The following is a 27,430-nucleotide window of genomic DNA, read 5'->3' on the forward strand; positions in this document are numbered from 1 at the left end:
AAACATTTTATCTTCCTCCACTTGAAATACTCATTCATGTTTAAATATAGAAACTTTGGGATAATTCAAGTATTACTGGCCACTTACAATTACTTTCATGATTCTTTTGGGAAGAACTATGAAAACTAACAGTAATATAATTGGTATGAATAACAGACAATGAAGGAAGACAATTAGTATAGTTGGAGAGTTACTTTTTATATACACACACATCACTCAATATATTAACAATCTGTGCACTACTGAAACATTTTAAATTATTTTTTATAAAATTAAAACAATTACTAAAACATGAAACTGCACACTTCAACTTTTATAATGGATAGAATCTCTTTGGAAAACGTTATTGTGGATATACATTAAACTGTACAAATTTAGATTTGCACAACAGAAGTAGAAAACTACAGAAGGATATTTCATTCTAGAACCATGATTTCAACTTTCATGGTATTCAGACTTTAAAAATGAAGTAATTTCTAGGGCCTGTTCAAAAACTGTCTTTAAGTAAAAAAAAATAGAAAATAAAAGATATAAAATGCTGGCTTTGGAATTTTCAGAATTCTGATGGCTATTACACCAAATTACTAATAGAAAACCATGAAAATTCTTTTAGCTACATTCTCACGCTCTTGACCAAACTTCCTATTCAAGACTTGCTCATTCAGAGTATAAGGAAACCAAACATAGTTAGACCTGAAGACATCTAGACAATTAGCAATGCTAATCTGTATAAAATCCTAAAAGCTTGAAAATAGTAAAACTGTTGAACTACTAAAACAACACTGAAGATAAATATGCTTTATTAATCCAGCAAGCTGTTAGAAAGCAAGCAAAGTGAAAACTTACAAATCCATAGGGCTTTTTAGAGGCAAAAAGGGCAGCAAACTAGTCAATCCCCATGCTGGCTCATTCTTTGTTATGTGAAAAACAGATTACATTGTCCCAAAATTAGTAATGCAATATGGTTTAACAGACTTATATCCACTAATTATATTGAGTTGATGCAGCCCAGCTGCAGACTGTGACTTGAGAGCATAATGCTTTAATAATTAATTTTTATCACACACAAAAGAAAGAGTCTTAGAAAGACATAGCTGTGAAATTTTTGTTTAGTGAAAATAATTTAGGGGTCTTTTAGTCAGCACAAAAAAGTTGGTGTTGTATAGCCCCCATCTTAGTGTATATAATACCACTGAGGACAAACAAAACAACTGTTACAGTTTAAAGCTGATGAATACCATATTGGCAGAATGTTGCTTCACCTGCCAGGTGAACTTCTGAGACACAAAAAGAAACCCCAACAAAACCACAACAACCAGAAAATACATGTCAATATTTAGCCAACTGGCAATATATGCCAAATAGAAGAAAAGGACAATCCAGGACAGAATTGTTTAAACAAACAAACAAAAAAAACCCTAAAAGATGAGGAAACTGAACAGTAAGCATTCCAACTGGTTACTTAATAAATACCCTCTTCTTCTGGGGCTTTAATTCTCTTTTAAAAGACATCTAGTATGACCTCTTTAAAAAGACTGTTCAACAGTTACTTGATATATGACATCATCGTCTTAATGAAGGAAGACTCTGCTATATGTCATAGTATATTAAATTTTTTACTAAAAGTTATTACAACTGTAATAAATATAGCTTTTAAAAAACATTCAATATACAGTTTTATTTACATACAAGTCCGTTAAAGGAACAACCTCCAGAAGAAAACGGTCTTGAAAGAGGCCTATTTAAACCACAGAAGATCCACTACTTTACTGGAGGTGAGGATGTGTTTTAGAAGGGCAAGGAATAGAGTTTTATTAACTGACTGCAACTGTGTTATCGGCTACTGGAAATACTGCAAGAATTCCACGAGTCTGTATTGCCTCCCCACCTATGTCTTCGCTGCAGAGGCGGCCTTTGGGTGTTTTTGTGGGGAGGTGCCACTGAATTCATGACAACAGGTATGGATATTTGATATTCGTATCGCTCCAACATCTGCGCAATCTTCTCACGAGTGACCCCATGTTTATTCCTCCTACAAAAATAAAAATTTAAATAAATGGTCTGGCATGGGTTTAGCTTGACAGTCTTTGAGAAGAAAAAATTAAATTGACAGTTCTGTTTGCTTTTTGTATTGGAAATTTCACTCTTGTTACACTGTATTCTCATTCCCAGTATTCAACTTGCACTAAGGTTTATTTTAACAATTCACCACTGCATATATTAAATAACAGAAAACAATACAGTCATTCTTCCTCTTACAGAAATGTGTTGTTATTCAGCAGGACTACCTAAATAATCCTAGAAAGACTTTGCTTTCTATTTATTCATCATATTTTCAGGGTATATTAGCTAATGAGTACAGGGATAAATACTGTTCATGATAAAAATGAAACCACATTGTTTCAAGACTGGAATGAAAGAATATTTTCTCCTTTATAAATCTCTACATAAAAGAAGGAACAATTTTAGTTTTTAACCAGAACAGCACACTCCTACCTTTATTTACAAGCTCTTACTGATACTTGCTGTAAATTTAGAAAGGTACCAAAATACATACAAGGGAAGAGAAACCGAAAAGAGTTCAGTTGCAATGTTTAGTGGTCAGCTCATTTCAGTGAGAACTTGGCCTATTAAGAACCTGAGACATTGCATTAGAATGTATCTATCCCCTTAGTATCTATAGAATAGGATCTTAAAATCCATGTTAGAAAAATTTTGTCTCTTCCAAAAGGAAAACCACAAGGCTCACGTGCAAATTGAATGTCACAGGACTGCCAGCACTGTAACAAAACTGAATCTAAAAGAACAGGTATAAAATGTCACAAACTGTTTTGATAGGTTACTGTCACACAGGAACCCTGTCCAAGGTGAATCATTTCCAAGTCATACCAATAGAGAACATATATGCCTGCATCTTCATGCATGGGCCTCCTTAGCAACTGGCTTAGTTCTACAGAGGAGAAATCAATACTGGGAACCAAGCAGGTATGCTGGAAAGAGGATATTCTACACAGAAATACTTTAAAAGATTAATTTCCTCCATGCTCCTTTCCCCACGGATTTTGTGTGTTTTAGTACAAGAAGGAAGTACCTATCAAGTTGATGAGGTTTCAAAGGACACTGCAGGTAACACACTAGTTCCACATTTGGAGTGGAAGAGGAATTGGTGATCTCAGAAGTATTTAGAATTACAATGGTCCTTAAGGTGTATTTTATCAGCTTGCTTTCTGGGAAGACTTAAGTAGAGCATTTCTCTCACAGGCACTCTAGAATGATAATCACAAGAGGCTCATTGCTTAAATACTATCCACATTGTGCTAAAGAAGTCAAGGAGCAGCAACATCTTGAACTTACCAGTTAACCCTTTTTAACAGTTTTGATTTGGTTCATGAATATGAACAATCTCCTAGAAACATGGGGGCTCAATAAAGTTATTTGATTCTCACAACAGGGGAAAAAACAAAAGAGGAAGTGTAAGTCTTTTTATGTCAAACTATGGATGCACAAGTTACTCAGTATTTTCTAGTACCCTGAGAAAAAGATTACAGCTCAAATGCTCTGGGCATAAAGTGCACACTCCTTCACACCTGAATGAACTTGTACATAACCACTTTATAAATGAACAAGCACTTGTGCTTAATCAACAAGGCAGGATAATAAAAAATAAAATCACATCAAGCATAGAAAGTGATTTTATAAAGGAAACAAATCTGCTGTATATTGAATACTGGGATCTCCTCTTCCAGCACATCTTCACTCATCCTTTGGTAGCTTGACTATGCTGGAAGAGCATAAAGCCATCTATCCTTAACTAATACAGATGTACCAGCAAATGCTCCTAACAGATATTTATGCTTTGGAACCTAGTTTTGCTTGGAAGAAACCAGAATCTCTTGATAAAAGCAAAGTTTTGTCACTATTAAATGCTTCTGCTTTCAAAGCCTCTTATGTACCAATATACTTTAAAGAATCATCACAAGTTTGCTGAAGTCAATACCAAATTGCAAGTTTATGTTCACCAGGAAGGAAGGAGGATTGTATTAAACATATTTGCATTTCACTTCCATGCAAAGGTACACAGCAGGTAACCTTTTTTTTTTTTTAAATTAAAGCAACCTCCATCCCAAAATACAAATTATACACAGGATACAAAAGCCTAACCCAAATTTATACTTTTTTAGAAAGAAAATAATTTGAAAAAATGATGATCCTGCCACTATTTTCTCTCACATGCAGCTTTCAATGTATTTTATGTAAATGTCTAAATGCTATGCAAGTCTTAACACTATCACAAGGCTTATGTCTGTGGAGTCAAGGTGGTTTCACAAAAGTTACGTGCACAAAACTCAATTAAAAGCAAAACCAGTCGTGAGTCTAAAGAGAATCTGTACCTCACAGGCACACCAGGAGAAAAAGACACTGACACCTATTTCACACTAAAACATCTGTCACATTCTTGACAACAAGAACTCACCCAGAGTTGACCTAAAGACCCTTTTCACAGATTTCTCAAACACACAAAGCAGTGGTAGAAACAACCCTATAAAAAAGTATCTAGAAATTCACCTTATTTCTAGAATATTGGTATTCTTTATCACTTGATGAAAGTTACCCACAACCTAGACAGCACCACTAAAACAAATAAATGAGGAGCATGCATCCAAAAATTCAAAAGTCCTTTGCTAATAAAGTAGGAGCGTAATTTTTATTCCAACTACCAGAATCAGAGTCTTCAATGATCCTGTTTAGGAGGGAATCAGAAGGTATGACTCCAGACAACTAATAAGATTACCCAAAGTTATTATTTGCCCAGTATTTGCCCAGCTACTGCACAAATTGTTGAACTCAACGTTCATAAGGGGAAATCTTGACACTACAACATCTCTGTATCACTGTGTTTCCTAAACACATAAATATGGAAAAAAACATCCCTTAAAAATTGAGCCTTCTCCCCAAGCAATTAAAAACCAAAATGAAACCTCACATCACTACCTTTCCCAAACTCTCAAAACCAGTATTTCCAGACAATGGCTCTCCATTCCATTATTTAAAGCAATTGAAGGTGTTACAACAGATCTAAGATGCTCCTAATAATCGGTACAGCACTTCACAGTTCAAGTGCTTACTGTCCTTTGGTTTTGGGAAGGGTATTTAACTCCTACAACTGATAACCAGTCAGTAAGATTCAATGGTAACAAAACTTCATACCTGTTACAGCCATGTGCAAACACTGAATTCTCCTGGGAAGTGAGTCTGTCTCATGTAACTGGAATCTCACGCTGATCATCTGAGAAACGTCTGGTTACTAAGACAGCTTCCCAACTTGGCTGTGCTGTACCCCAAACTAGAAACACTTACAATAATTCATCCTACAGAGAGAGGCCTCCACCTCTAATAAATGTCAGTGGCAACTTTGCAAGATTTATAAACATAATAAAGTCCAAGTCAGTAATGTAAGTATTATACACATACACTTTGTGCATTGTTGGGGCTACTTTACAAAGCTGAAACAATTACAAACCAAGTCAGTTGGAAGCATATAAAATGACAATCAGCAAGAGAACTCTCTCTGATCAACCATGAGAATATCAAATTTCAAAAAATGAAATATCCTAGGAATCTGGTTTGATACCTCAGATTCCTAAAGCAGATATATCTGAGACAAGAAACACATTAACCAGGAAAAAGCAGCAGCTTCCCAGGCACTCTCACAACCCAGATGTCCAATGATTACATTCAACAGTACTCTAAGTCAGATCCTCTGAAGACTGAGGCCAATTTCCCAAAATCTTGCAAAAGATTAATCTAAAATATGAGCTTTCTTTTTAACCTTTACTGATCAGAAATAGACTGCTGTTTTTTGATACTGAGACATGTATAAAAGTAGTCAACACAAAGTATGCACAGTGATGCACTACTTGAAAAACGTGCAATTTCTTTTTGCCTCCTACCTATTTCTTGCCCTCAGGATTCTGTAGCTACAAATTTCTCAGAATAATTATTCATTGTAATAGCCACATTTCTTACTGAGGCCAATCTTTCTTATATTCCCATTCAACACAATTTTAATATCAACTTTTTGGGCCAACAAGAAAGGACATCTACTTATTTGTCTGTTTATCCGTAACACTTCCATTTCAAGGTATATCTCAAAATGCCTATTTAATTAAAATACATGTTACACTAGTAATTAAGTATTTTTTAAAAAATCAGATACTGAATATAAACATACTGTACATATATCTATGTGTGTATATTTATCTCTATAAAGTACAATGATTTCTGTCATATAAACCTTACTTTTCTAATTCTTCAGGATCAAACTTCCACCAAGTATCTGGCTCATGGAACTCCACTCTGTACCCCTTTTCTAGAGCCTGCAACAAGCAAAGAAAAAACATGTGATATGTGCATCAGTATTACATAAAATGTAACAAAAAGTTTATAGACCAGTATAACAAACAGATGTAGTTAACCCTGTGGTGTCAACATGCTGTATTTAACTAACCCCCAACTTGTCTTAGCTTTTATTCCAGCCTGAGCAGCTTAGGTGAAGTCAGTCCTTAAACTGGTCTGAACTACTGCCAGACCAATTACTGATCATATCACTAAGTAGCCTCTCTAGAAACCTGAGTAAGGAAAAATGTTTCTGGACAAAACAGACCAGCTCATCACGTGTGAAGGTAAATTTGCAAAGTCATAACAGATAATACAACCACACACCAAAACCTACCACTTCCACATATGGCTTCATTTCCCAGGCTTGGGTATTAGTGTTGTCTATTATAACTGGAGATTTTCCCTGCTCCATTGCTTGCTTTGCTGCAATGAAAAATAGTGCAAGTTAATAAAGATGTAACTCAAAGAAAATGGTACATGTAAATAAACTGTTCCAGATGCTACTTGCACTGATCTATTCTGACTGAAACACACTATTCAAAGAAAAGGCATAAAAGCACTGAAAGAGGCAGGAATGGAAAGAAGTAGAAGCCAGAAAGTAAGAAAAATTAAGTGAAAGCACAAAAAGCAGGTAGTGGTGAACTGATGCAAAAGGGGTAAATGGGAAACACAAAAGTCAAAGCAACACAACAGAACTGCTGGAAGTTTGTGGCCTGCTTAGTAAATTCCAGCATGAAACCACACATAGAATCATAGAATGGTCAGGGTTGGAAGGGACCCCAAGGATCATAGAGCTCCAACCCTCCTGACACAGGCAGGGACACCAGCCTTAAGGCCTAGATCTACACAAGGTTGCCCAGGGCCCCATCCAACCTGGCCTTGAACACCTCCAGGGACGGGGCATCCACCCCCTCTCTGGGCAGCCTGTTCCAGCACCTCACCACTCTTTCTGTAAAAAACTCCCCCCTAAGATCTAATCTAAACCTTCCCTCCTTTAGCTTTAGTCCCCTTGTCCTGCCATTATCTGCTCTTTTAAAAAGTTGAATCCCCTCCTGTTTGTATGTTCCCTTCAGGTACTGGAAGGCTGCAACAAGGGCCCCCTGCAGCCTTGTCTTCTCCAGGCTGAACAACCCACACCTTGGTTCCAGCCTTACCAGCACTGCTGGAAAGTGCACGGTGCATTCATAACAGAGACCTGTGGTTAGGTACTGCAGTAGTTCTCCAACCAAACGCTATGAAATCTGTGATTTTCCCAAAAAGACATTACATACAGGAAATATTTCTGAGATCCGTTATGAAAACAAATTAAACCATGCTCTCTCTGCTTCAATGAAGTTTGAACTCAACCAAAGCCAAAAGAGGGCAGAAGCTTCAGGAACAATAAGCTGCTTCTGAGTTCTACAAAACAGCAACTGGTGAGAAGGCACATCCAAACGAACATCTTAATTGACTGAAAGACTGAGAGAGCACAGCCATGGTGCAGTTAATTTGGCAGGACACTTAAAACAGTAGCGTGCTTTTAACTTTGGACCTGCAAGAGTGTACTGCCTCACACCTAGCAGAAGCATCCTTGACATTACAGTGCAGAACTTGGTTGGAGCAGTTCAGAGGACAAAACAGACAAATTTGTTGGCTACCTGAGATTCATCAGCTCCACGGCACAGGAAACTTTTTAATGTTACCTCGATGCCTAAGACAGTATCTCTTCATAAATCCAAGACTGCTTTAGTCTTGATAAATCAATTAAGCATCTCTCTTACGCCTACACCTGAGTTTGATCTTGAGATCATTCTAAATCTCTCACACAGTTAGGCCAGAAATCATTTTCAGAGGACTCCTAACTCACATTACTAGAGTTTGTCCTCAGAAAACCCCAAAAATCACACAACCACTTTTTTTGAGTGCATCTCAAAAGCATGATTATGACATTTAGCTTCTACATAATGATACACAGGAGATTTACTCAAAGAAGTTAAAAACCTCAAGTTCTATACCCTTATCAGCTTGCTACCCACTTCCATATCATAAAAACTGGGGCTGTGGTTCTATTCTTATATTCTATTCTTATCAGTAGTTCAGCTTCTCACCAAAAGCTCAGAAGGAACTCCTACAGAGTACCTGAGTATGACACTTTTGGGACAAGTAAATCGGCTCCCTTAATTTTCATGGTTTGAACTCCCTTTCCTTTTCTATTTTGAAAATATGAGCTCTGCCACTCTGCAGACACAACTTTTAACACAGCTTTTAAATCTTTAGAAGAGAATTACTTTGCACTTGAATCAGTAATTGAGGTTCTTTTTGTAGCATGAAACTAAGCCAGACAGAGAAGCACGTTTCCAAGTTAAGATTATCAGATCCATGAAGAAGATTCCTCAAGTCTTCCCACAACTACTCTAAAGCATCTTACAATTGAAAGCAAAGGCTTTGTAACATCTATTCCTCAGCTTTGTACCTCAGTTAATCAGTAATAATTCCTTATCTATTTTACAAAAGCACAGTGAAGATTAATTCCATTTCAACAATAATAAATTGTTTTGCTGCTACACATTGAAGCCAAGAAAAAGAAATTTAGTTAGTTCTAAGTAGCACTAGCAATGTGAGCCACAAGAGACATCAAGAATTTCACATTTCAAAGTTCTTGCAGGGAAAAATAATTCTTCTTTTAAAAGACAGAAATAGTGTAAAAGCAAAAAAAAAAAAATAAGAAGGCATAAATTATTGTTGCAAAGCAAAACTCTGAACTTTAGGAAATACCTGAACTATGGTTGTGTGTGTAGCAACTATAGGGTGTATGTATCACCATACTGTCCTTAAATGTGCATTTGTGCACTATTTCCTGCCTTATATTCCTCCCTCTTTCAGTACATGTGAGGGGCTTGTTCTGTGATTGAATTGAGGGTGTGTATCAGATCACAAGCATGACCCAAACATTCCTTTGGGGTTTTTTTCATTGTGTGGTTTTTGGTGTTTGGGTTTTGTTTGGGCTTTTTTTGTGGGGGCAGGGGGAGGGCATGGTGTTGAAGTAATTCTGAAGTAAATAATAAATCAGGATGCCTGCAAAGGGAGAAGGATCATTTTTTGGTCAGCGTTCTTGAACATCATCCCACCTCTTTCCAAGTAGCCACTACTTTGCATTATCTTTATCTTCTCATTGCTCAATTTCAAGAGTTAGAGATATCAGTTACAGAGCTGGCATGAACTCATCTGAATATGAAGACAGTGAAAAATTATTCTAAATACATCAAGTTTAATCATCACTACATATTTTGAAGAAAATAACTGAATTGTTAAGTTTGGGATCCAAAATAGGAAAATGATTTTAGCAACTGTGTCTCAGCTTGCCAATGAAAAACTCAGAATATAGTAGCACTAGTGCTCACAAGGAAGTTAAGATGATGAACCAGATGAGAGAACTGAAGTATTTGAAGCTTATAACACACTCACACTGAAAAGTTGCCAGAACAAATAATGTTCCATTAAAGCTAAAACAGTATGCATTCAGTGAAAACTGAGATCCACAATGAACGTGAGGATTAAAAAAAATACAACTGTTGAACACCTGCCCATTTAGTAAATACTGCTCAATATGTACACTGAACTGAAGGAAGAAAACCCCCAAGGTTGTAGAGAACTAGGGATGTATCTTCATGGAAATCAATCCATACAATGGCAAGAAATGACACAAACAAGTTGGGAAGTAACTTCGCTGTCAGAAAGGAGGCAAAAAATATACTAAATATATACATATATATCTATCTCACCAATGTATCTATGGCCCTGGCTTCATTATCTTGGCAAAAACGATCTTTCTGAAACCTGAATCTAGAAAAGATGACTGGTATACTGACAGAAACAAGGGAAAAATCCTGAAATATAAATTTCAGAAAGAATTCATAAAGGGAGCAATAGAATGTTCTTTTGTAATGAAGATAATGGGACCATCATTACTTTACAAAAGCTTTTGAAGAGAGACTATATTATAGATACAACCCACTTGCATATTCTACCATTTTGTTTTAACTATGGATCTAAGTGTCAGGTGTGCTGATGTAATACACTACATAAAGGATTATTTAGTAGTAAATACAGTTTCTAATAAAATTAATTAGTGACCATCAAAACTAATCCAACAAAACCAGAGTTTAAAAAGCAGATAAGCAACAACTTGAGGTGTCAAGTCAACAACATTAGAAACACACAGGCAGACAAAAATTCCAGTAGAATTGGCAGGATGAATCAGAGACACTCAGCAAAGCCACAAAGTGAACTTAAAGGCCTAAACCCCTTTAAGAATGACATTGACCTCACAATTAAAGACAGCAACAAATTAATTCCAGTATTTCCTAATATTTGTACACTTGACCTTATGACCTTTACATTAAATATGAAGGTTTTTGAGTAACAAGAGTATGTAGTTCACTGTCTCAAACATTTGAGAGTTTGTAATTCTGTTCATCTAAAATAAAAGAGTTTTTTCTTTTCCCTAATGGGTCTCACTTTTAACTATTTTCTTCTCGTGCTTCTTATATTACAGATTCACTCCCTCCCCAAAAATGGAGGGGAGGATTTTCTCATTTGTGAATGTAAATTTTTGCCTCATCCAAAATTCTGGCATAAAGATTATAGAGCTCTAGCTAAGTATGTTCTCACGTGAATATTAGCAAATATATAAATGCACACAGCTGATATAATCCATATGAAACTAACCTAGACCAGACAATAATCCCAACTATCAGGATTACCATTCCCCTGAAGATCTCATTTCATCTATCTCAAGGATCCAGACACAAATGAAATCAAGACCTTCTGAAGTATTTCTGAAGAGAAAGAGTTCTATCTAGTGAAAGCAGGGAGAACTGAGTAACTTCAACCCAAAGCTATTCTGGAAAACGTTTTGCAGTGGAGGTGTTCTATACAATGTGGCACAGCTGTTCTTATTCTTGATACCAGAATCACTGAATAGCTAAATTACATACTGATCTGGTTATGGAAACAACTGTGTGACTGAGTGATGCAGAACTAGAGACCTGAAGGTCTGGTCAGAGACAGCCAGAAGCTGTTATCAAGTGCAAACTGTTTGGCGGTCTTATAATTGCGAAATGTTGAGCCCTCTCATCCTTAAACTGCCACCTTATCAACTCTTCTGCTCCTTAGACTCCTACTGGGAGCTTCATTTAAAGTATTTATTATTGCTGCACTCCAAAACTACTCTTTGTAACTAATGTTTTAATCAATTTAAAAAAAAATAAGGTTTTTCACAGTCCATACAGACACGGTCCCTGATGTATCACAAATTTTGCACTATGGTGAAGAGGGGAGGAAAGGGAGAACATTTTTTTGTTTCCTTGGCACTCTGTATCTTTTGATACAAACAAGGAGTCCTCCAGCCAGATAGGAAGCTTCTGCTTGAGACACTGCAGCACAGAGATTCATGTGTATGCACAGGCAGTGAAGTTGCTCAGTTTGTCCATTCCTTGGAGCAGACCAAACAGATAAAGGAGATTCTAAGAAAACTGCAACAAAGAACAAGAATCTGTCTGCCACCCTTCTTACCCCAGCTATCTCCTTCCTTATCAGTTAAACCCAACCTTTGCACACTGCTATTAAGAACTATGATGGCTGAGGGAGCTGGGGCTGTTTGGCCTGGAGAAGAGGAGGCTGAGGGGAGACCTTCTCCCCACCTACAACTACCTGAAGGGAGGTTGTAGAGAGGTGGGCGATGGTCTCTTCAGCCAGGGGACAGGAGATGGGACAAGGGGCAATGGCATGAAGCTGTGCCAGGGCAGGGACAGATTGGACATTAGAAACAAATGTTTTCCTGCAAGAGTTGTCAGGGCCTGGAACAGGCTGCCCAGGGAGGGGGTTGAGTCACCTTCCCTGGATGTGTTCAAAAAAAGGGTAGCTGAGGTACTTAGGGATCTGGTTTAGCTTAGGATGGGAATGGTTGGACTTGATGATCTTCAAAGGTCTTTTGCAACCTTGTGATTCTGTGACTTCCTAAAGCTGCTAGTCTACAGAACTGAACTAAAATCTTCCTCAGAAAAAACACTCTTCTGTAAACGTTGGGAGTATCTCAGATTAGAAAAGATACTGCAAAAAAATAGGATAACTCCATTGTTGCCAGAATGAAAAAGGTTCAATTCTGCCATCATGATACTAGTATCAAATGTAACAAATTAGCAGGTCATAGCACAAAGAGGAGATTTATTTGTTAAACTCTCAACCTTCTATAAGCTCAAAATTTCATGTGTGCATATATGCATTACTTTAGAAGTATGTTATATTTTAAATATATACTTCTGTATACCTTGTGCTAAAATACATAGATGTACACACACACTCCTTTTTGTAGGCTAGTAACAGACACACACACAACACTATCCTTCTATTAAATATAGGCATAATTTAATAGGATTCATTTTATGCATTCAAACCTCTCTTCTGATTCCAGTCATGGGCATCACCAAGCTGAGCAGCACTATATGTATATCCATCTTGCTGACGAAAATAATCATCGGTGCTGAATATGATGCCATCGCGACTCTGACCAAGCAGAACACTGTTAAACAAAGGGAAATGCAAAAATGGTTTAACTTTTATGTCTGAGATAGAGAAAAAAAGTAAAAATTCACAGAAAAAGACTACAGCTAAAATAAACTGACCTGTGCCCTACTTCTGAACTTCTTGCAAACTTCAAACAGGTTTATAAAAGTATATTCACACGTTCTGCCAAGAATTCTAATCCAAATTAAAGAAGTATTTTTCCCCTTTCTACTATCCTTTTTCAGCGTCTTCAACTTTCTACATGCTTTCTTCTGACCTTTTGTCCTGGTTTTGGTCAGGATGGAGTTAAATTCATTTGTAACAGCGGATGAATGCTGTGTTTGAGAGTAAAATGGGAGTAGTGCTGATAACACCCTGATGTTTCTAGTTGCTGTCAGACAGTCAAGGACTTTCTCAGCTCTTCATGAGAAAGGAGGGGCGAAGCCAGGACAGGTGGCCCAACTGGCCAAAGAGAGTATTCCACGCCAGTTACGTCCTGCCCAGGATATCACGGGCTGACAGGAGGAAGGCCGAGGGCGGCTCCGGGACGCGCGGTTCTTGGGGGACGGTCGGGTTCTGGGACGGCTCTGGGTGGCACGGCCTGAGTTGTATGGTTTGGTGAGAAACTGCATTGTGTATCCACAGCTTCATATATTTTGCTTTGAAGTCCTGTTAGTATTGTTACATTGTATCTTTCTGTTATCTTAGTAAACTATCCTTATCCCAACCCACGGGCCTCTTAATTTCTTGATTTTGGGGTTATTTGCCCCTTTCTCTTCCTTTTTCCCTTCCCTTACTTCTCACCCCCCTTTCCTCTTCCCTTTAACCTGCTCTTTTCCTTTAAGGAGCAGGCAGCTGCGTGGATCTTGGCCCTCAGCCGGGGTGAAACCACGACACCTTTGACCCTGCTGCCTGCACATACAAAGTGGGTCAAACAGGAACAGGAAAAGAAAACCACTCATGTTTACAGCATTTTCTTATTTTCAGGAAAGAAAACACAGGACCATAATAAACTTTCAAGATGGTCCTACTAATGAAAGTCAGGATTGCAGAGCAGTGTGCATCTTCCTTCAAGACCCTATACCTTTCTATGCCAGTTCCATGTCTTCTCCCCCAACCTGGCAACACTGTCTTACTTGTCTCTATTTTCTTACCAGCTGGGTACTCACTGGACCTGTAAGCCACTGGAATTCATGCTCAGAAGAAAGCAATTTTTTATTCTTGCCCCTCACCCCAGATTACTTTTCTGAAACTTCAGCATTTGGGCCTATTTAAGAAAAGGCCACAAAAGGCAATACATTAAAAGTGATTAACCATCAATGGAGACCTCCTCTGGTTGAGCAGCAGTTAGCTGCTAGATGGATTATCCTATCTTGTAGAACTGTGGCTTCAGTCTAGAAGATGACACAAAATTTAAGACAGGATTTTTTCATATCTCTATCAGGGAATTATATTGGTTTTCCTTATCATTCATACGTTAATGCTAACAGGGTGATAAGAAATCCACATGGTTTACAATCTCTGCATGTATTACTTCGAATTAGGAGCAAACCAGTAACTTCTCAAATCACTTAAACCACTTGTGTAGAATGATTTAGCTTGGTTTGCTAAGGCAGTTCTGTTCCATGGGGACTCCTGCACATACAGGCCAATGCCAACAAAATCTGACAGAATATTCTCTCAAAAATACTATGGATTTTAATGCATATGGATAACTTAAAGCCAAAAAAAATCATCAATAAATGGATAATATGCAGAGATTCCAATTAGAATCCATAAAGATAAAAAAGGAGAGAAATATCCCAATGCAAATTTCCAGTCTTCTAGGCTCCCCATTTCCAAGGAACATAGGTATTCCATTGGCCAGAAGTTTATTTCATTTGTAGGTTAGACTAAGCTGCATTAAATTGTGCTTCTTGCACAGCTAACCTTAAAGATTACAGAAGGAATTTAAGTAACTTAGCAAATAATAAAAAATCCTGTGGGGAAACCAACAGAGGACAAAAAGAGGAACTCAGAGATACAAAGTTGCAATGCTGTTAACATGTTCATTTTTACTCTTTGTACTTTATACTCTTGTATGTTGCATTACTGATAATACATTTATTACTTAGAGAAGGTATAATAATGGATGATGTAGAAATACTACAAAAATCCATTAAGCTTTTCTGGAATTCTTTATTTGCATCACCATGAAATACCATAGTCAAACCTTCTAGAAGCATCACAGATTTAGCTTTTGAACTTAAAATTCCTTGTAACTGTTGCCTGGCATGTCAATAAATACCTGAGAGTCAGAAACTGTCATAAAGTTACAGGGTCTATGTAACCACTGGTGGATCAATAACATCAGAATGTCTGTCAAATCAAATCCACATTAATCAATCCAAATGAACAATCCTCGTTCTGCCAAATGTAAACTTTATTTTCAGAAAGTCCTTGGAAATCGAGGTTTAGAGGAAAATCCTGTGAACTGAGACAACAGCAGAGTTCTGCTTAAAGTCTGATCTACAGAATACCTGCAATTACAAAGCCTCCTCAACTATTTTTGTTTTCCATAGAATATTTCAATTTCAAAATACAAAACAGCAAGTTAGTGTCACCAAGCATTTACAGCCCTCTGCAACACTCTGATATCACTGTCCTATGGAAATTTGGGCAGCTATTCCAGCTCAGAAACAGGAAATGTACTCAAAGGCTACAAACCCAAACTGCACTAGCAGTATGTGGGATGCACTACTGCTGAGGCAAAGACTGGGATATCACTGTACAGCCTGTTAACTTACAGTCCTGCACATTTACTGTCCCACTGTTATGTTGTCAGGTGTGTGTGTGTATATATATGCATATATATGTATAAAAACCAACATCTATAACATCTGTAACAATAAAATTCAGATTACCAAAGACCAGAAGAAACAATTAATAATGTTACTGTCAATTAACATAAAGCTGTACACAAGCTGTTTTTTCCTTCATCTTTCTCCCTTTTCCAGAGTATTGTGGTTCCCCCAGGATAAAAAGCAATGCTGCTTCAGAAAGCAAAGCAGGATACTGTTCCATTATTCCTGTTCGCCTATGTCTTTTAAACAGGACGTGTATTACATCACTCTAAGTAGATAAAACAGCATCAGTTAATCACACACCACACACAACAGGGTATTTTCATATTTTTTCCTCTCATACTCATAAAGTTACTTGGCCATAATTGCACATATGGTCCAATTTTCTTATTTACACTATGCTACATTTGCCAAATAATATGCTAGACAAACTACATCCATCTTCCACACCCACTTTTTTTTGGTGTGCTGAAAGAGTAAGGACCATCTGCTTTAGTAAAAGAGATAGCAAATAAAACCTGGGATCCTTCTACTAGATGAACAGACACACCCCTACACCTCCTTAGGAGCCTGACCATCAGATTTCTGTAGGAATATATATGGACTGATGAATCAACACTAAGGGGACATTCATTTTTACTTTTATTTCTAGAAACTGACTCTACTCAAACTCTTCACAACTAATCATCTTTGTATCTTCCAAAGATGATTAGTTGTGGCAATAAAGAAATGCAACAAGGGTTCTGAAATGCTGCAAACTCAAAGTTTATTCTTGAAATAAACTCTGTTTTCCCTTTAAGTTCAGAATATAACACAATTTTTTAATGTACCTATATAACTGATATCATGGATTTAATATAGTAAACTATGCTTGCAGCAGTAATGCTAGAACTACAGAATTTGGGAAGGCAAAGTGACTACCAAACAGGTCACAGTAACAGAACCCTTATCCTATACACCACACACAACCTATCATACAGTAATGAGTTTCTGAACTGAAGCTTCAATTATTACAGCAATGATCACAGCCTGTTTCTAAATTGTGAAATTAAATCATAAACCATAAGATTTTAAACACCTGACAATTACCTCTTTCAGAATTCACAGTATTTAAACTTGTAAAATTTAAACCAAACACATTTGTCAAAGTCATGTTGAATAATTCACATACTCATAACATATTTCATTCCAGACTCATTAACTAGAAAACTGAAACAACAAAAAGCACATCTATGCAAAGAAAGTATCATTACTTTCTAAGCCCACAACGAGGTGATATTCCACTTTTGAGAGATTAACAGTAAGATAAATACATTTCTAGTAAGAGTCACATTACAGATCACTCATTATGAATATGTGCACATGCCTGAAACGAGCAGCAGTATAATCCAATTGCTGTAAATCCAGCTTTTTCACCCTAAATCTTTCCTACACTTGAACACCCACTTTGAACATAACAGGACAGTGAAATTAAAACTATAGCATGTGTGGAAAATTTAAGTGAGCTGCTATCTATCCGATCTAATAGAAGATATGAGCTCAACAACATACAAAACTCATTTTGGAACCAAAATGGTCATTTTAACTAGTCAGCAAATCAATACACATTTTTTCCAGTGCATGTGCACACGCAGAGAAACAAACCCTGCCTTAATTTTTCTTCAAAATTAAAAAGGTCCTGCAACCTGCACCCTGGTTAGATGAGTTTATAATTAAGATCTCTCAGAACCTAATAATTCACCTATTTAAATAACTAATAGCACATGAGGAAAAAACAGACAATAAATAATTTTTTTAAATCTTTAGTATTATTAAGCTATATAAGTGCTACTTTGAAAGAGTTGCTTGTAACACTGTTTAAAGAAATACATAACCAGAAATAACAGCACACAAATGTTTCTACATTCAACTACACATACTTCCATTCAGACAGACTGAGCTCTCAGGAAGAACAGCTCCAGATAAAGACAACTGCCTGTATATACCCCTGACAATGAATTTAATTAAAAATGTATTTCTTAAATGACACCAGTATTTGTTCTTTCAACCTTACTAAGCTCCTTTTTATTCAAATTCATGTTCAGGTATGGATGGACAAATGGCAAATTGCAATTGCTGCCCAAGTTCAGTAGCAAAATATCACAAAAGTCCAAGTCTGTTCTCTGCCATCTGATGTCAGCCTATTACAAGTGATTAAGACCATCCCCTTACCCGAAGGGATGCTGCAAAGATGATGAGCCAGGTTCTACCAGGTAAAAACATGGTGTAACAGCACGTGGTATAACACAGAACACAGACCAGGCTAGACAAGGACACAGGTGATCTGATGCAGTGATGGTGACAGACCTGCTCCAAGCCTAACAATGGACTAGCTGACCTCCAGAAGCATCTTCCAAAAAACCTGTTTGTGATTCCAAGCAGTTGGGATGGAAGAGTCAAAAGAAAACACAGACTCAGTGCAAGATTCAGAACATATATGGGTCAGGTCTGGGGCCAGGAGGAAACCCTCCCTTTGCACAAAATGCAGGTAGGAATGCAAGATTCCTGGGTCTCACTACTGCTCTGCTGTCATTTCGTACTTGGGAAACCCATCTGCAAGACACATCACATTCTCTTCTAGTGCTAATCCACAAAGATGATGTAATTTTCTGCTTTTCCTACATAATCATTTTACTGCTACAAGTTGTAGAGATATGCCTGCAGGTGCTAAAGATGACAAGTCTGCAAAGTTACCTGTGGGTAATAATATGACCAAAAGACTCTATTTACTGTCCTAGTCTACACTGCAGAAGCCTATGATGTTACACACATAAACAGTCAGCTTTATTAAGAATAAGACTGAATTAATAATACATATATTTTCCTCACAGGCAGACACTAATTTGGGGTTTCCCCATCACAAGGTACCCAAAACATGATTTTATGGGAATTAACAACTGCAACCAAGCTTTGAACATGTGAAACTGCATGTAGTTGAATACACTGAGAAACAAGTCCCACACAGTTCAAGTTTGGTGACTATTCTTGACTTGGATCTCACTCATTGTGGCCATTTTTCCATGTGTTGAATGAAATTAATAACTGATCTCACTAGCAAGAATATGTGTTTATAAAACCTGAAGATATTTAGAATCTTTCAGATAAGATAAATATTTGGAGCAAGATTCTGAAACAATTTGGCATACAAAACATGGAAAACATTAGATATCTTCACATTAAGTGTTATCCAATTCCTGCACTCAATGAGGCAGCATTTTTCCATATCTTTTATTCCCTATGTTGCTTTCATGGATGAAAGAAGTTATTGTAATAATACCCATTTAGGCTCATGCAGCTTTAGAAATGCAGCTTCACAAAACAGAGCACTCAGTAATCAGAAAATGTCATAATCAAAATTATATATATATATCTCTAAGCTAGAAATTTCTAATAGCACAGTCTCCTAAACATAGAGGGTTGCCTATTTTTTATACATGATACCAAGGAAGAACATGATCACTGCATCTATTTCATAGATTCTCAGCATACAACAGAAGACAAACACAGAAGACATCCCATTTCAGATGCCTGAGGGTTTTTGGGGATGCAAGAGAAACCTATTTTCATCTGACAGGACAAAAGGCAACAGGCATAAACCTGAATTAAACCTGAATATAGGAAGTTCCACCTAACCATGAGGAGGACCTTATTTACTGTGAGGGTGACAGAGCACTGGGAACAGGATGCCCAGAGAGGTTGTGGAGTCTCCATCTCTGGAGACATTCAAAACCTGCCTGGGCACTGTCCTGTGCAGCCTGCTCTATGTGGTCCTGATCTGGCAGGGGTGTTGGACTAGATGATCTCCAGAGCTCCCTTCCAACCCCTGCTGTTCTGTGATTCTGCAACAGAGAGATTGTGTGTGTGTGCTCTACTGTCAATTTAGGTGCTTTTCAAACTAGGCCAAAAGAAAAAAAGTGAAAAATCCAAGTTGGAGGTGGTACTTCTTTTTTTTAACCTGTCAGTCTTCAACAAGTACCTTTTTAAGGGAAAATAATACTTTCTTTGTGTGCTCTTCACAAATACAGAAGTTGACTGACCACAGTATAAAAAAAAAGTAAATGAGATTATGATTTCAGTGTTGATTGAAAAAGAGCTTACAGATTGTTTTTGTAATAAGCTTCCCAAGCTTTAAGTCTTTACTTACCGAGAAAGTGTTGATTTCCCTGAACCTGGGAGGCCTCTTAAAATTAGGAGGAATTTCTGTGAACAACTGAATCTTTCTTCAGGTAGCTGCAAGGAAGAAAAGCTGTATCTTCTTTCTGTATTGTCAGCTTTTGGATCCTTCCAACACTCTTCTCTGGTTTCACAGAAACCATTATTTTGGAGTCCATTCTGGTCATTATTTCCATTTCTGAAGACCTGAGTAGTATGGATATCAGTATCACCAGCATAGCTGGTACTTCGATCAAGCAATGGACCATGACTGTTGGCATCAGTATTTCCATGGTAACCATGATAACTTTTGTATAAAAGTTCACTGTTCTGAGAAGGGAGAGCATTTGGGTTTTGTGGTGGGGAATTAAGTATCTGAAAATGCGACTGATGGCTGAGTGTAGGAGGAAAGGGTCCCTGAGGTACTGTGAAAGACTCTGCTGACTGCCAAGCAGGTGTGAATTCAGGCACTGTGTAGTTCCAATATTTAGAATCTACTTGTCCATTAAAAGTATTTTCAGTTTTCCAGCTGCTCATCTCCAAGGCAAATTGCTGCTCGTTGCTTGTTTTCCGACTGTTCTGCTCCCCAAAGAAACACTGTCCATTTTCATAAAAGGGCTGTGGGCTGCTCAGCAACACGCGTGGATAATCCTCTTGTGAGGTCTGACTGCAGTTATGTGGAGACAATTGTTCCTGAGAAGTTTCACTGTCTTTCTCCTGAAAATTAGTATCTAAATTTTCATTTTCCAGCTGGTGAATTTCTTTATAGAACTGGTCCAGTTCATCATCTATTTCTGGTACAGCAGAAGCAACAGTCTGCATCTCATTTCCCTTCTTTCTTTCCGCTTGGTTCTCATGCGGCTCATTCCGATCTCCATCGCTGCTTCTACATTCATTGCAGCTGCCAGATCTGTCCTGGCTGGTGCTTTCAGCAGGCTTGTAAATCGGTCCGATAAATTCTTTGCTTGTAAAAAACTCTTCATCTGATGCATTTCTGTTTAGGGAGAATAATGTACTACTGTTTCTATTATCATCTTCACCTTCATTAGTTGTAATAAAAGGGCCTTTGTTTTCCTCAACTTTAGTGTCACTTATTGATGTAAACAGAGGATTTACATTCTGCAGAGTTTCTGAATCAGCTGGCTGACTAAGCACTAGATTATTTTCATGGAGGTCTTCATTAGATGTTCCAGTAGGTATTTTCTCTTGCTTCTCCATTTTAAGTTGCCCTTGTTTATCAGAGGCATGTGCCAGTATCAAATCATCTGATGATACAGCATACACTTCCTCTGGAGTACCTTGGTTATCATCATCAGAGAGTTCACTGTAAACCCCTTCCGTCGACTTCAGTTTCTTACAACATGGTTCAGTTGTAATTCCATCCTGACACTCCAGGAGCCTCACTCTACTTTCTGCATGAAGCATCTTAGGGGAAAAAAAACCAACAAAAAACCAGACCTAAGCAAAACATTATCAGCATGCATGTTTTTAAAGCATAAGGAAGCAGGAGTTATCCAGACCTATATGATACGGGGGATATGATTGGGGGATGAGCTGCTGGAGAAGAGCTTTGTGGAGAAGGACCTGGGGGTCCTGGTTGATGACAGGTTGGCCATGAGCCAGCAGTGTGCCCTGGGGGCTGAGAGAGCCAATGGGATCCTGGGGGGCATCGGGAGGAATGTGGCCAGCAGGTCCAAGGAGGTGATCCTCCCCCTCTACTCTGCCCTGGTCAGGCCCCACCTGCAGTATTGTGTCCAGTTCTGGGCTCCCTGGGATAAAAAGGACAGGGATCTCCTGGAGAGAGTCCAGAGGAGGCTACAAAGATGATGAAGGGCCTGGAGCATCTCCCCTGTGAGGAAAGGCTGAGTAAGTTGGGACTGTTCAGCCTGGAGAAGAGAAGACTAAGGGGGGACCTTATGAATGTTTATAAATATCTGAAGCAGGAGATACAGGGGGAATGGGCAGCCCCTTTTCAGTGGTCTGTGGAGACAGGACAAGGGGCAATGGCTGCAAGTTGGAGCACAGGAAGTTCCACAGCAACATGGGGAAGAACTTTTCCCCAGTGAGGGTGCCAGAGCCCTGGGACAGGCTGCCCAGGGAGGTGGTGGAGTCTCCATCTCTGGAGAGATTCCAGCCCCGTCTGGACGCCTGTCTGTGCAATATGAGCTGGGGAGCTGCTTTGGCAGGGGGGTTGGACCCCATGAGCTCTCCAGGTCCCTTCCAACCCCTATGATTCTCTGGTATGCATCATGAGGTTTTCCATTCACAAAATGAACTCAACTAGGAGAAAAGCAGCCATCACCTACTGGAAGCCTTGTTTTAAACAAAATTACAACATTATTGCACATCTTTAGCAAAGAGATACATTAGTGCTGCACCAGTCTAACAGTCACATTTTATGATATATCTTAAATAACTTACAAATCTTCATAAATCCTTTGAAAGATTAACTACATCAACAACCTCTACTCTCTACTAACCCATATTAATCTGCTAAGTGTTATAAATATCTTTTACTGTATAAACATGTGACAGTTTCCAATGCAGAAACTGAAGCTTGACATCACAACTACTATGACCGATGAAAATGCAAATACTTCAATCACAAGGCTTACTTTCTGTGACATGAACTGAACTCAACTAATTAATTCCATGATTCTATAAATTTATCATCAAATAGATGCTGTATGGCGTTTAAATTTGGTACTAATTAAGACATAAAATTAAATCTGCAGTCTGTTACTATGTTTCTGGCTTTGGAACAACTAAAGACCTTTATTAGGGACCAAGGCCACTTGGTTGCACATCTTCTATAAACACACAAAAAAGCAATCCCTGTCCCTGTCGTGGTTTCACCCCGGCTGAGGGCCAAGATCCATGCAGCTGCCTGCTCCTTAAAGGAAAAGAGCAGATTAAAGACCCCAAAACCAAGAAATTAAGAGGCCCCTGGGTTGGGATAAGGATAGTTTACTAAGATAACAGAAAGATACAATGTAACAATGCTAACAGGACTTCAAAGCAAAAATATATGAAGCTGTGGATACACAATGCAGTTTCTCACCAAACCCACAGCTCAGGCCGTGCCACCCAGAGCCGTCCCAGAACCCGACCGTCCCCCAAGAACCGCGCGTCCCGGAGCCGCCCTCGGCCTTCCTCCCGTCAGCCCCTGATATCCTGGGCAGGACGTAATTGGCATGGAATACTCTCTTTGGCCAGTTGGGTCACCTGTCCTGGCTTTGCCCCTCCTTTCTCATGAAGAGCTGAGAAAGTCCTTGACTGTCTGACAGCAACTAACAACATCAGGGTGTTATCAGCACTACTCCCATTTTTACTCTCAAACACAGCATTCCATCCGCTGTTATAAATGAAATTAACTCCATCCTGACCAGAACCAGGACAGTCCCAAACAGACTGCAACCTAAGAACAAGCCAATAGTTCCAGAAAAAAAAGCAGACATGAGAGCAATTAAAAACAAAGTAAGATGGCATTGACCACCGTGTCGTGCAGTCATGCCATTATCCATACACTAGTTAGAATTACTTGGATTTTCCTTGGTATTCCTGAAGTTTAGGTAGAATGCAATAAAAAGCAATAGTCATTTAATTAGAAATCAAGTGCCAAATAGTTTATTCAACAAATCCTCCCTCAAAACCAAAGCATCAAAGAAGAAAAAAAAGAAAGAATTTTTCCTAGTAGATGGTTCATTCTACTGCTTTTTGTGAACATTCCACATTTCTAGGAGTAAATATTAACAAAAGGTCACATGGTCCTCATTCTGGACAAGAAAAGTTTCTTCTTTATCTGAAAAGGACCTGTGGGTAGTATTTAAGGAAGATTTGTAAGTAAACTTTATCATCTCAAGTTCACTTGCAAAACTGACATGGAAAAGTGTTTCTCTGGACATTTCCTCACCTGCTACCCAAAGGAAGCGAATTCTGCCCTCCTGTCTCCAAATGTCTAAACCAAGGAGACTTCACTGTTTGTACCAGACTTTACAACCTAGAAGACAGCACTGATGTCAGAAGAAGGAGTAACCTGCAACTATCCCTCTTCCTCAGAATTGGTAGAACAACATTATGGGTACTATGGGCTCTCCTCCTCTCATAATATCCACACTTCATGCATAGCCCCAGCTTCTCAGTTACTCTTTTTTGCAAAATAGAAGATGAGAATGATATCATATTAATTGGCTGCTCTATTCCCCATCTATTGAAAAATGTTATGCTATCTTCACTGAAAACAAGGGTAGGAACAACAAAGTTGCTTAATTAGTTTCTGTGTCCTCATACAACTTCTGGGACAGTGTTGAAGCAAAGCCCACATTCTGATGTGGAATGAAAACAGAACAAGGAACACTTGCAGCTGTATCTTTAAGGACAGAGGATGCTGTTCTGTGACTATCCCAAAAAGAAAGGAAAATCCTTTCTTGCTCGTCTTAAACAGACTTTCTTTGACTATCCTCTGGGATGCTGTATATGAAGTTGTATGTGAAAAACATAAGTCATAGAATTGTAGGGGTTGGAAGGGACCTCAAGAGATCATCAGATCCAACCCCCCTGCCAAAGCAGCTCCCCAGCTCATATTGCACAGACAGGCGTCCAGACGGGGCTGGAATCTCTCCAGAGATGGAGACTCCACCACCTCCCTGGGCAGCCTGTCCCAGGGCTCTGGCACCCTCACTGGGGAAAAGTTCTTCCCCATGTTGGTGTGGAACTTCCTGTGCTCCAACTTGCAGCCATTGCCCCTTGTCCTGTCTCCACAGACCACTGAAAAGGGGCTGCCCATTCCCCTGCATCCCGTACTTCAGATAATTATAAACTTTAATTAGGTCCCCCCCTTAGTCTTCTTTTTTCCAGGCTGAACAGTCCCAGCTCACTCAGCCTTTCCTCACAGGGGAGATGCTCCAGGTCCTTAATCACCCACCACCTGGGTCCTTGAGAAGGACAGAGCAAGTATGTACTCAAAAAGTGGAATCTAAGTCACAGTCTTGCTGAGCTCATAACAGTATAAGCAAGTTCCGTTGCATTTCTGTAAAGGGCTGGTCATAAGCACTGCACCCGAGTTGAGGCCTGTGATTCACTGGGCTGGTACTTGCAACACTGAGCTACCACTCCAGCTAACCCGACAAACATCCAGCAGCCTCAGCCAAGTAACTCAGCCTTAAACTCCACCTGCACGATTAACTTCCAAATGGACAAAGGCGGCACATATAGCAGGAGTTAGATGGCGGGAAACGCCCGGTTTGTTTGCCTGAGCACCCCTTTCTGGGTGCAGCGGTGACAGAGCACACAGACCAGCCGCAGGCCTCACCTCACAGCCGGGGGAAGCGGCCGCTGCTGCCGCGCTGGGATGGCGGCGACAAGGCCGCCGCGGAGCGGAGCGCCTGAGGCGGAGGCGCGGCTGCCGGGAGCCGCCAGCCCCAGCTGCGGGTAGGTGTTGCCAGCTTTTCCCTCCCTCCCCACGCCCCAGTGTGAGGCACCCCCGTCCCCGCCCCACGAACGCTTCCCTCAGCCCGGCGCTGCTGTCCCACAACCTCAGCAGACGGCTGCTGTGCGCCGCCCCCGCCTCCCTGCCCGGCCGCAATGGCCCGAGGACACGGCCACGGCAGCGGGGAGAAGAACCTTCCCGGCCCAGCACCGCTGAGCAGTAGCCACAACCACATGCGGGTGAAGAGACCAACCTCAAGGCAGAGGCGCCCGCCGGTCTTCCGCCACCGCGGCGAGCAGCGCACTCCCGGCGGGCGGGGAAGGGGAGCGCTCACAAGCCCCAACTCTCAAAATGGCGCCACCTCCTGCCGCCCGCGGCTGTTAATGGGACTTGTAGTTCCTCCGGCCGGGCCTCCGACTACAGCTCCCAGCACCCCCCTCCCTTCAGGGCGGAGCTGTCACTTAGCGCGCGGCCCTTGGGCGCGGGAAGGAAAGGGTAGGGTGAGGCCGCGACTGCCTGTGTGCCTGTGGCGGGCAGAGCAGGTCGGGCTGCGAGGGGCGGGGGTCGGCTGCCCCGCCGGCACCGAGCGTGGGTTTTCTTCTCTCTACGCACCCCGGAACCCTTTTCCCGGAGGGGTGTGATGTAAGTCAACAGGAGGGAGTGGGGTTTAGGCTGCCTTCAGCTGTGCCGGGGGTTCTCAGTGTCCGCCTCCGTCGTTCCCAGCTGCGGTAACATCGGCGGGCACCCGGTGTTTTATTCTTGGTGGAAGAAACCACGTCAGCGGCTGAAAGGCCAGGGCAGCACCTCCAGCCAGCAGCTTTGTTTGCCTTTCCTCCGCTGTAGCCTGGTCTCTGCGGTACCTTCCTAAAACTGATGGTTCTGTTTGGTTTGTTTGTGGTTTTTTTTTTTCTTTTCTTTTTTTGCCTGCTTCTAATAAACTTCACAGCATCGCCTGTGGAGGCATTAGGCTGACAATGTTAATTTAAATAAAGCGATTTTTTTGTTTGTCTTTTCCTGTAACCCCAATGGAAAACATCACAATTGGTTACGTGTATTCCCTTGCTAGATTAACTCGTTCTGATCCATGTGTAACAGATAAAATACTGACTTCTTATGTCAACTTCCAACGTCTGCCTGCAGCATAGAGTATATTTCTTCCATGACATGGCTATATGCTGGTTTTCATACCTTGTAGTATTGTGCAAAGTAAACCACAATTTTCCTAAGCAACAGCCTTGTAACAGTAATTCCTGTTTTCTTTAGTGTGCACTACAGCTCCTGTAAGTGATGTGGGTATCTGAAATGTCCACAATACTCTCACATGTCCTGAATGAATTATGAATATTTTAAACTATATATAGGTCATAAAGTCTCTAAAATGAGCTCATTTGCTATTCAAAGTAAAAAGAAAACAGTGATCATTAAAATCCATGCCAGGCATTCCTTCCAGTTACCCCTGCAACCAGAACATGGTCTCCTTTTCTGTGCCAGATGATTGTCCTGTTCTGTTCAATGGCATGGATGTGCCTTTGGTAGCATTGATTTAGATCAGAAGTGAGCTTTTGAAGTGAATCTCCTGATTGTTCCCATTTACCATGCTTTGGTAAGATTTCTGCTATTCTAATTTTAAAGCTACTGAAATGTGTATCGTAAGAATGCCACACTCAGCATCACAGAATCACAGAACATTAGGAGTTGGAAGGGACCTCGAAAGATCATCCAGTCCAACCCCCCTGCCAGAGCAGGATCACCCAGACTAAACCACACAGGAACGCATCCAGGCGGGTTTTGAATGTCTCCAGAGATGGAGACTCCACAGCCTCTCTGGGCAGCCTGTCCCAGGGCTCTGTCACCCTCACAGTCAAAAAGTTCCTCCTTATATTCACATGGAACTTTCTATGCTCCAGCTTGCACCCGTTGCCCATTGTCCTATCGCTGCCATCACTGAGAAGAGCCTGGCTCCATCCTCCTGATTTTCACCCTTTACATATTTACACACATTAATAATGTCACCCCTCAGTCTCCT

The 27,430-nt window shown here is 39.9% G+C and overlaps 1 protein-coding gene across 1 annotated transcript; it reads right to left on the reverse strand.

Annotated features, from left to right (window-relative positions):
• Nucleotides 1–1,680: 1,680 nt before the first annotated feature.
• On the reverse strand, nucleotides 1,681–25,674 carry LOC311195371 (NEDD4-binding protein 2-like 2). Its single transcript, XM_084268760.1, has 6 exons — nucleotides 25,658–25,674; nucleotides 19,969–21,401; nucleotides 12,834–12,958; nucleotides 6,734–6,822; nucleotides 6,301–6,377; nucleotides 1,681–2,032 (listed from the first exon to the last, which is right to left on the reverse strand). Exons 2-6 carry the CDS (start codon nucleotides 21,399–21,401, stop codon nucleotides 1,834–1,836), a joined length of 1,923 nt encoding a protein of 640 aa, XP_084124886.1. The 5' UTR covers nucleotides 25,658–25,674; the 3' UTR covers nucleotides 1,681–1,833.
• Nucleotides 25,675–27,430: the final 1,756 nt, after the last annotated feature.

The sequence above is a fragment of the Gallinula chloropus genome (genome assembly GCF_964237585.1).
Source record: "Gallinula chloropus genome assembly, chromosome: 1".
NCBI lineage: Eukaryota > Metazoa > Chordata > Aves > Gruiformes > Rallidae > Gallinula > Gallinula chloropus.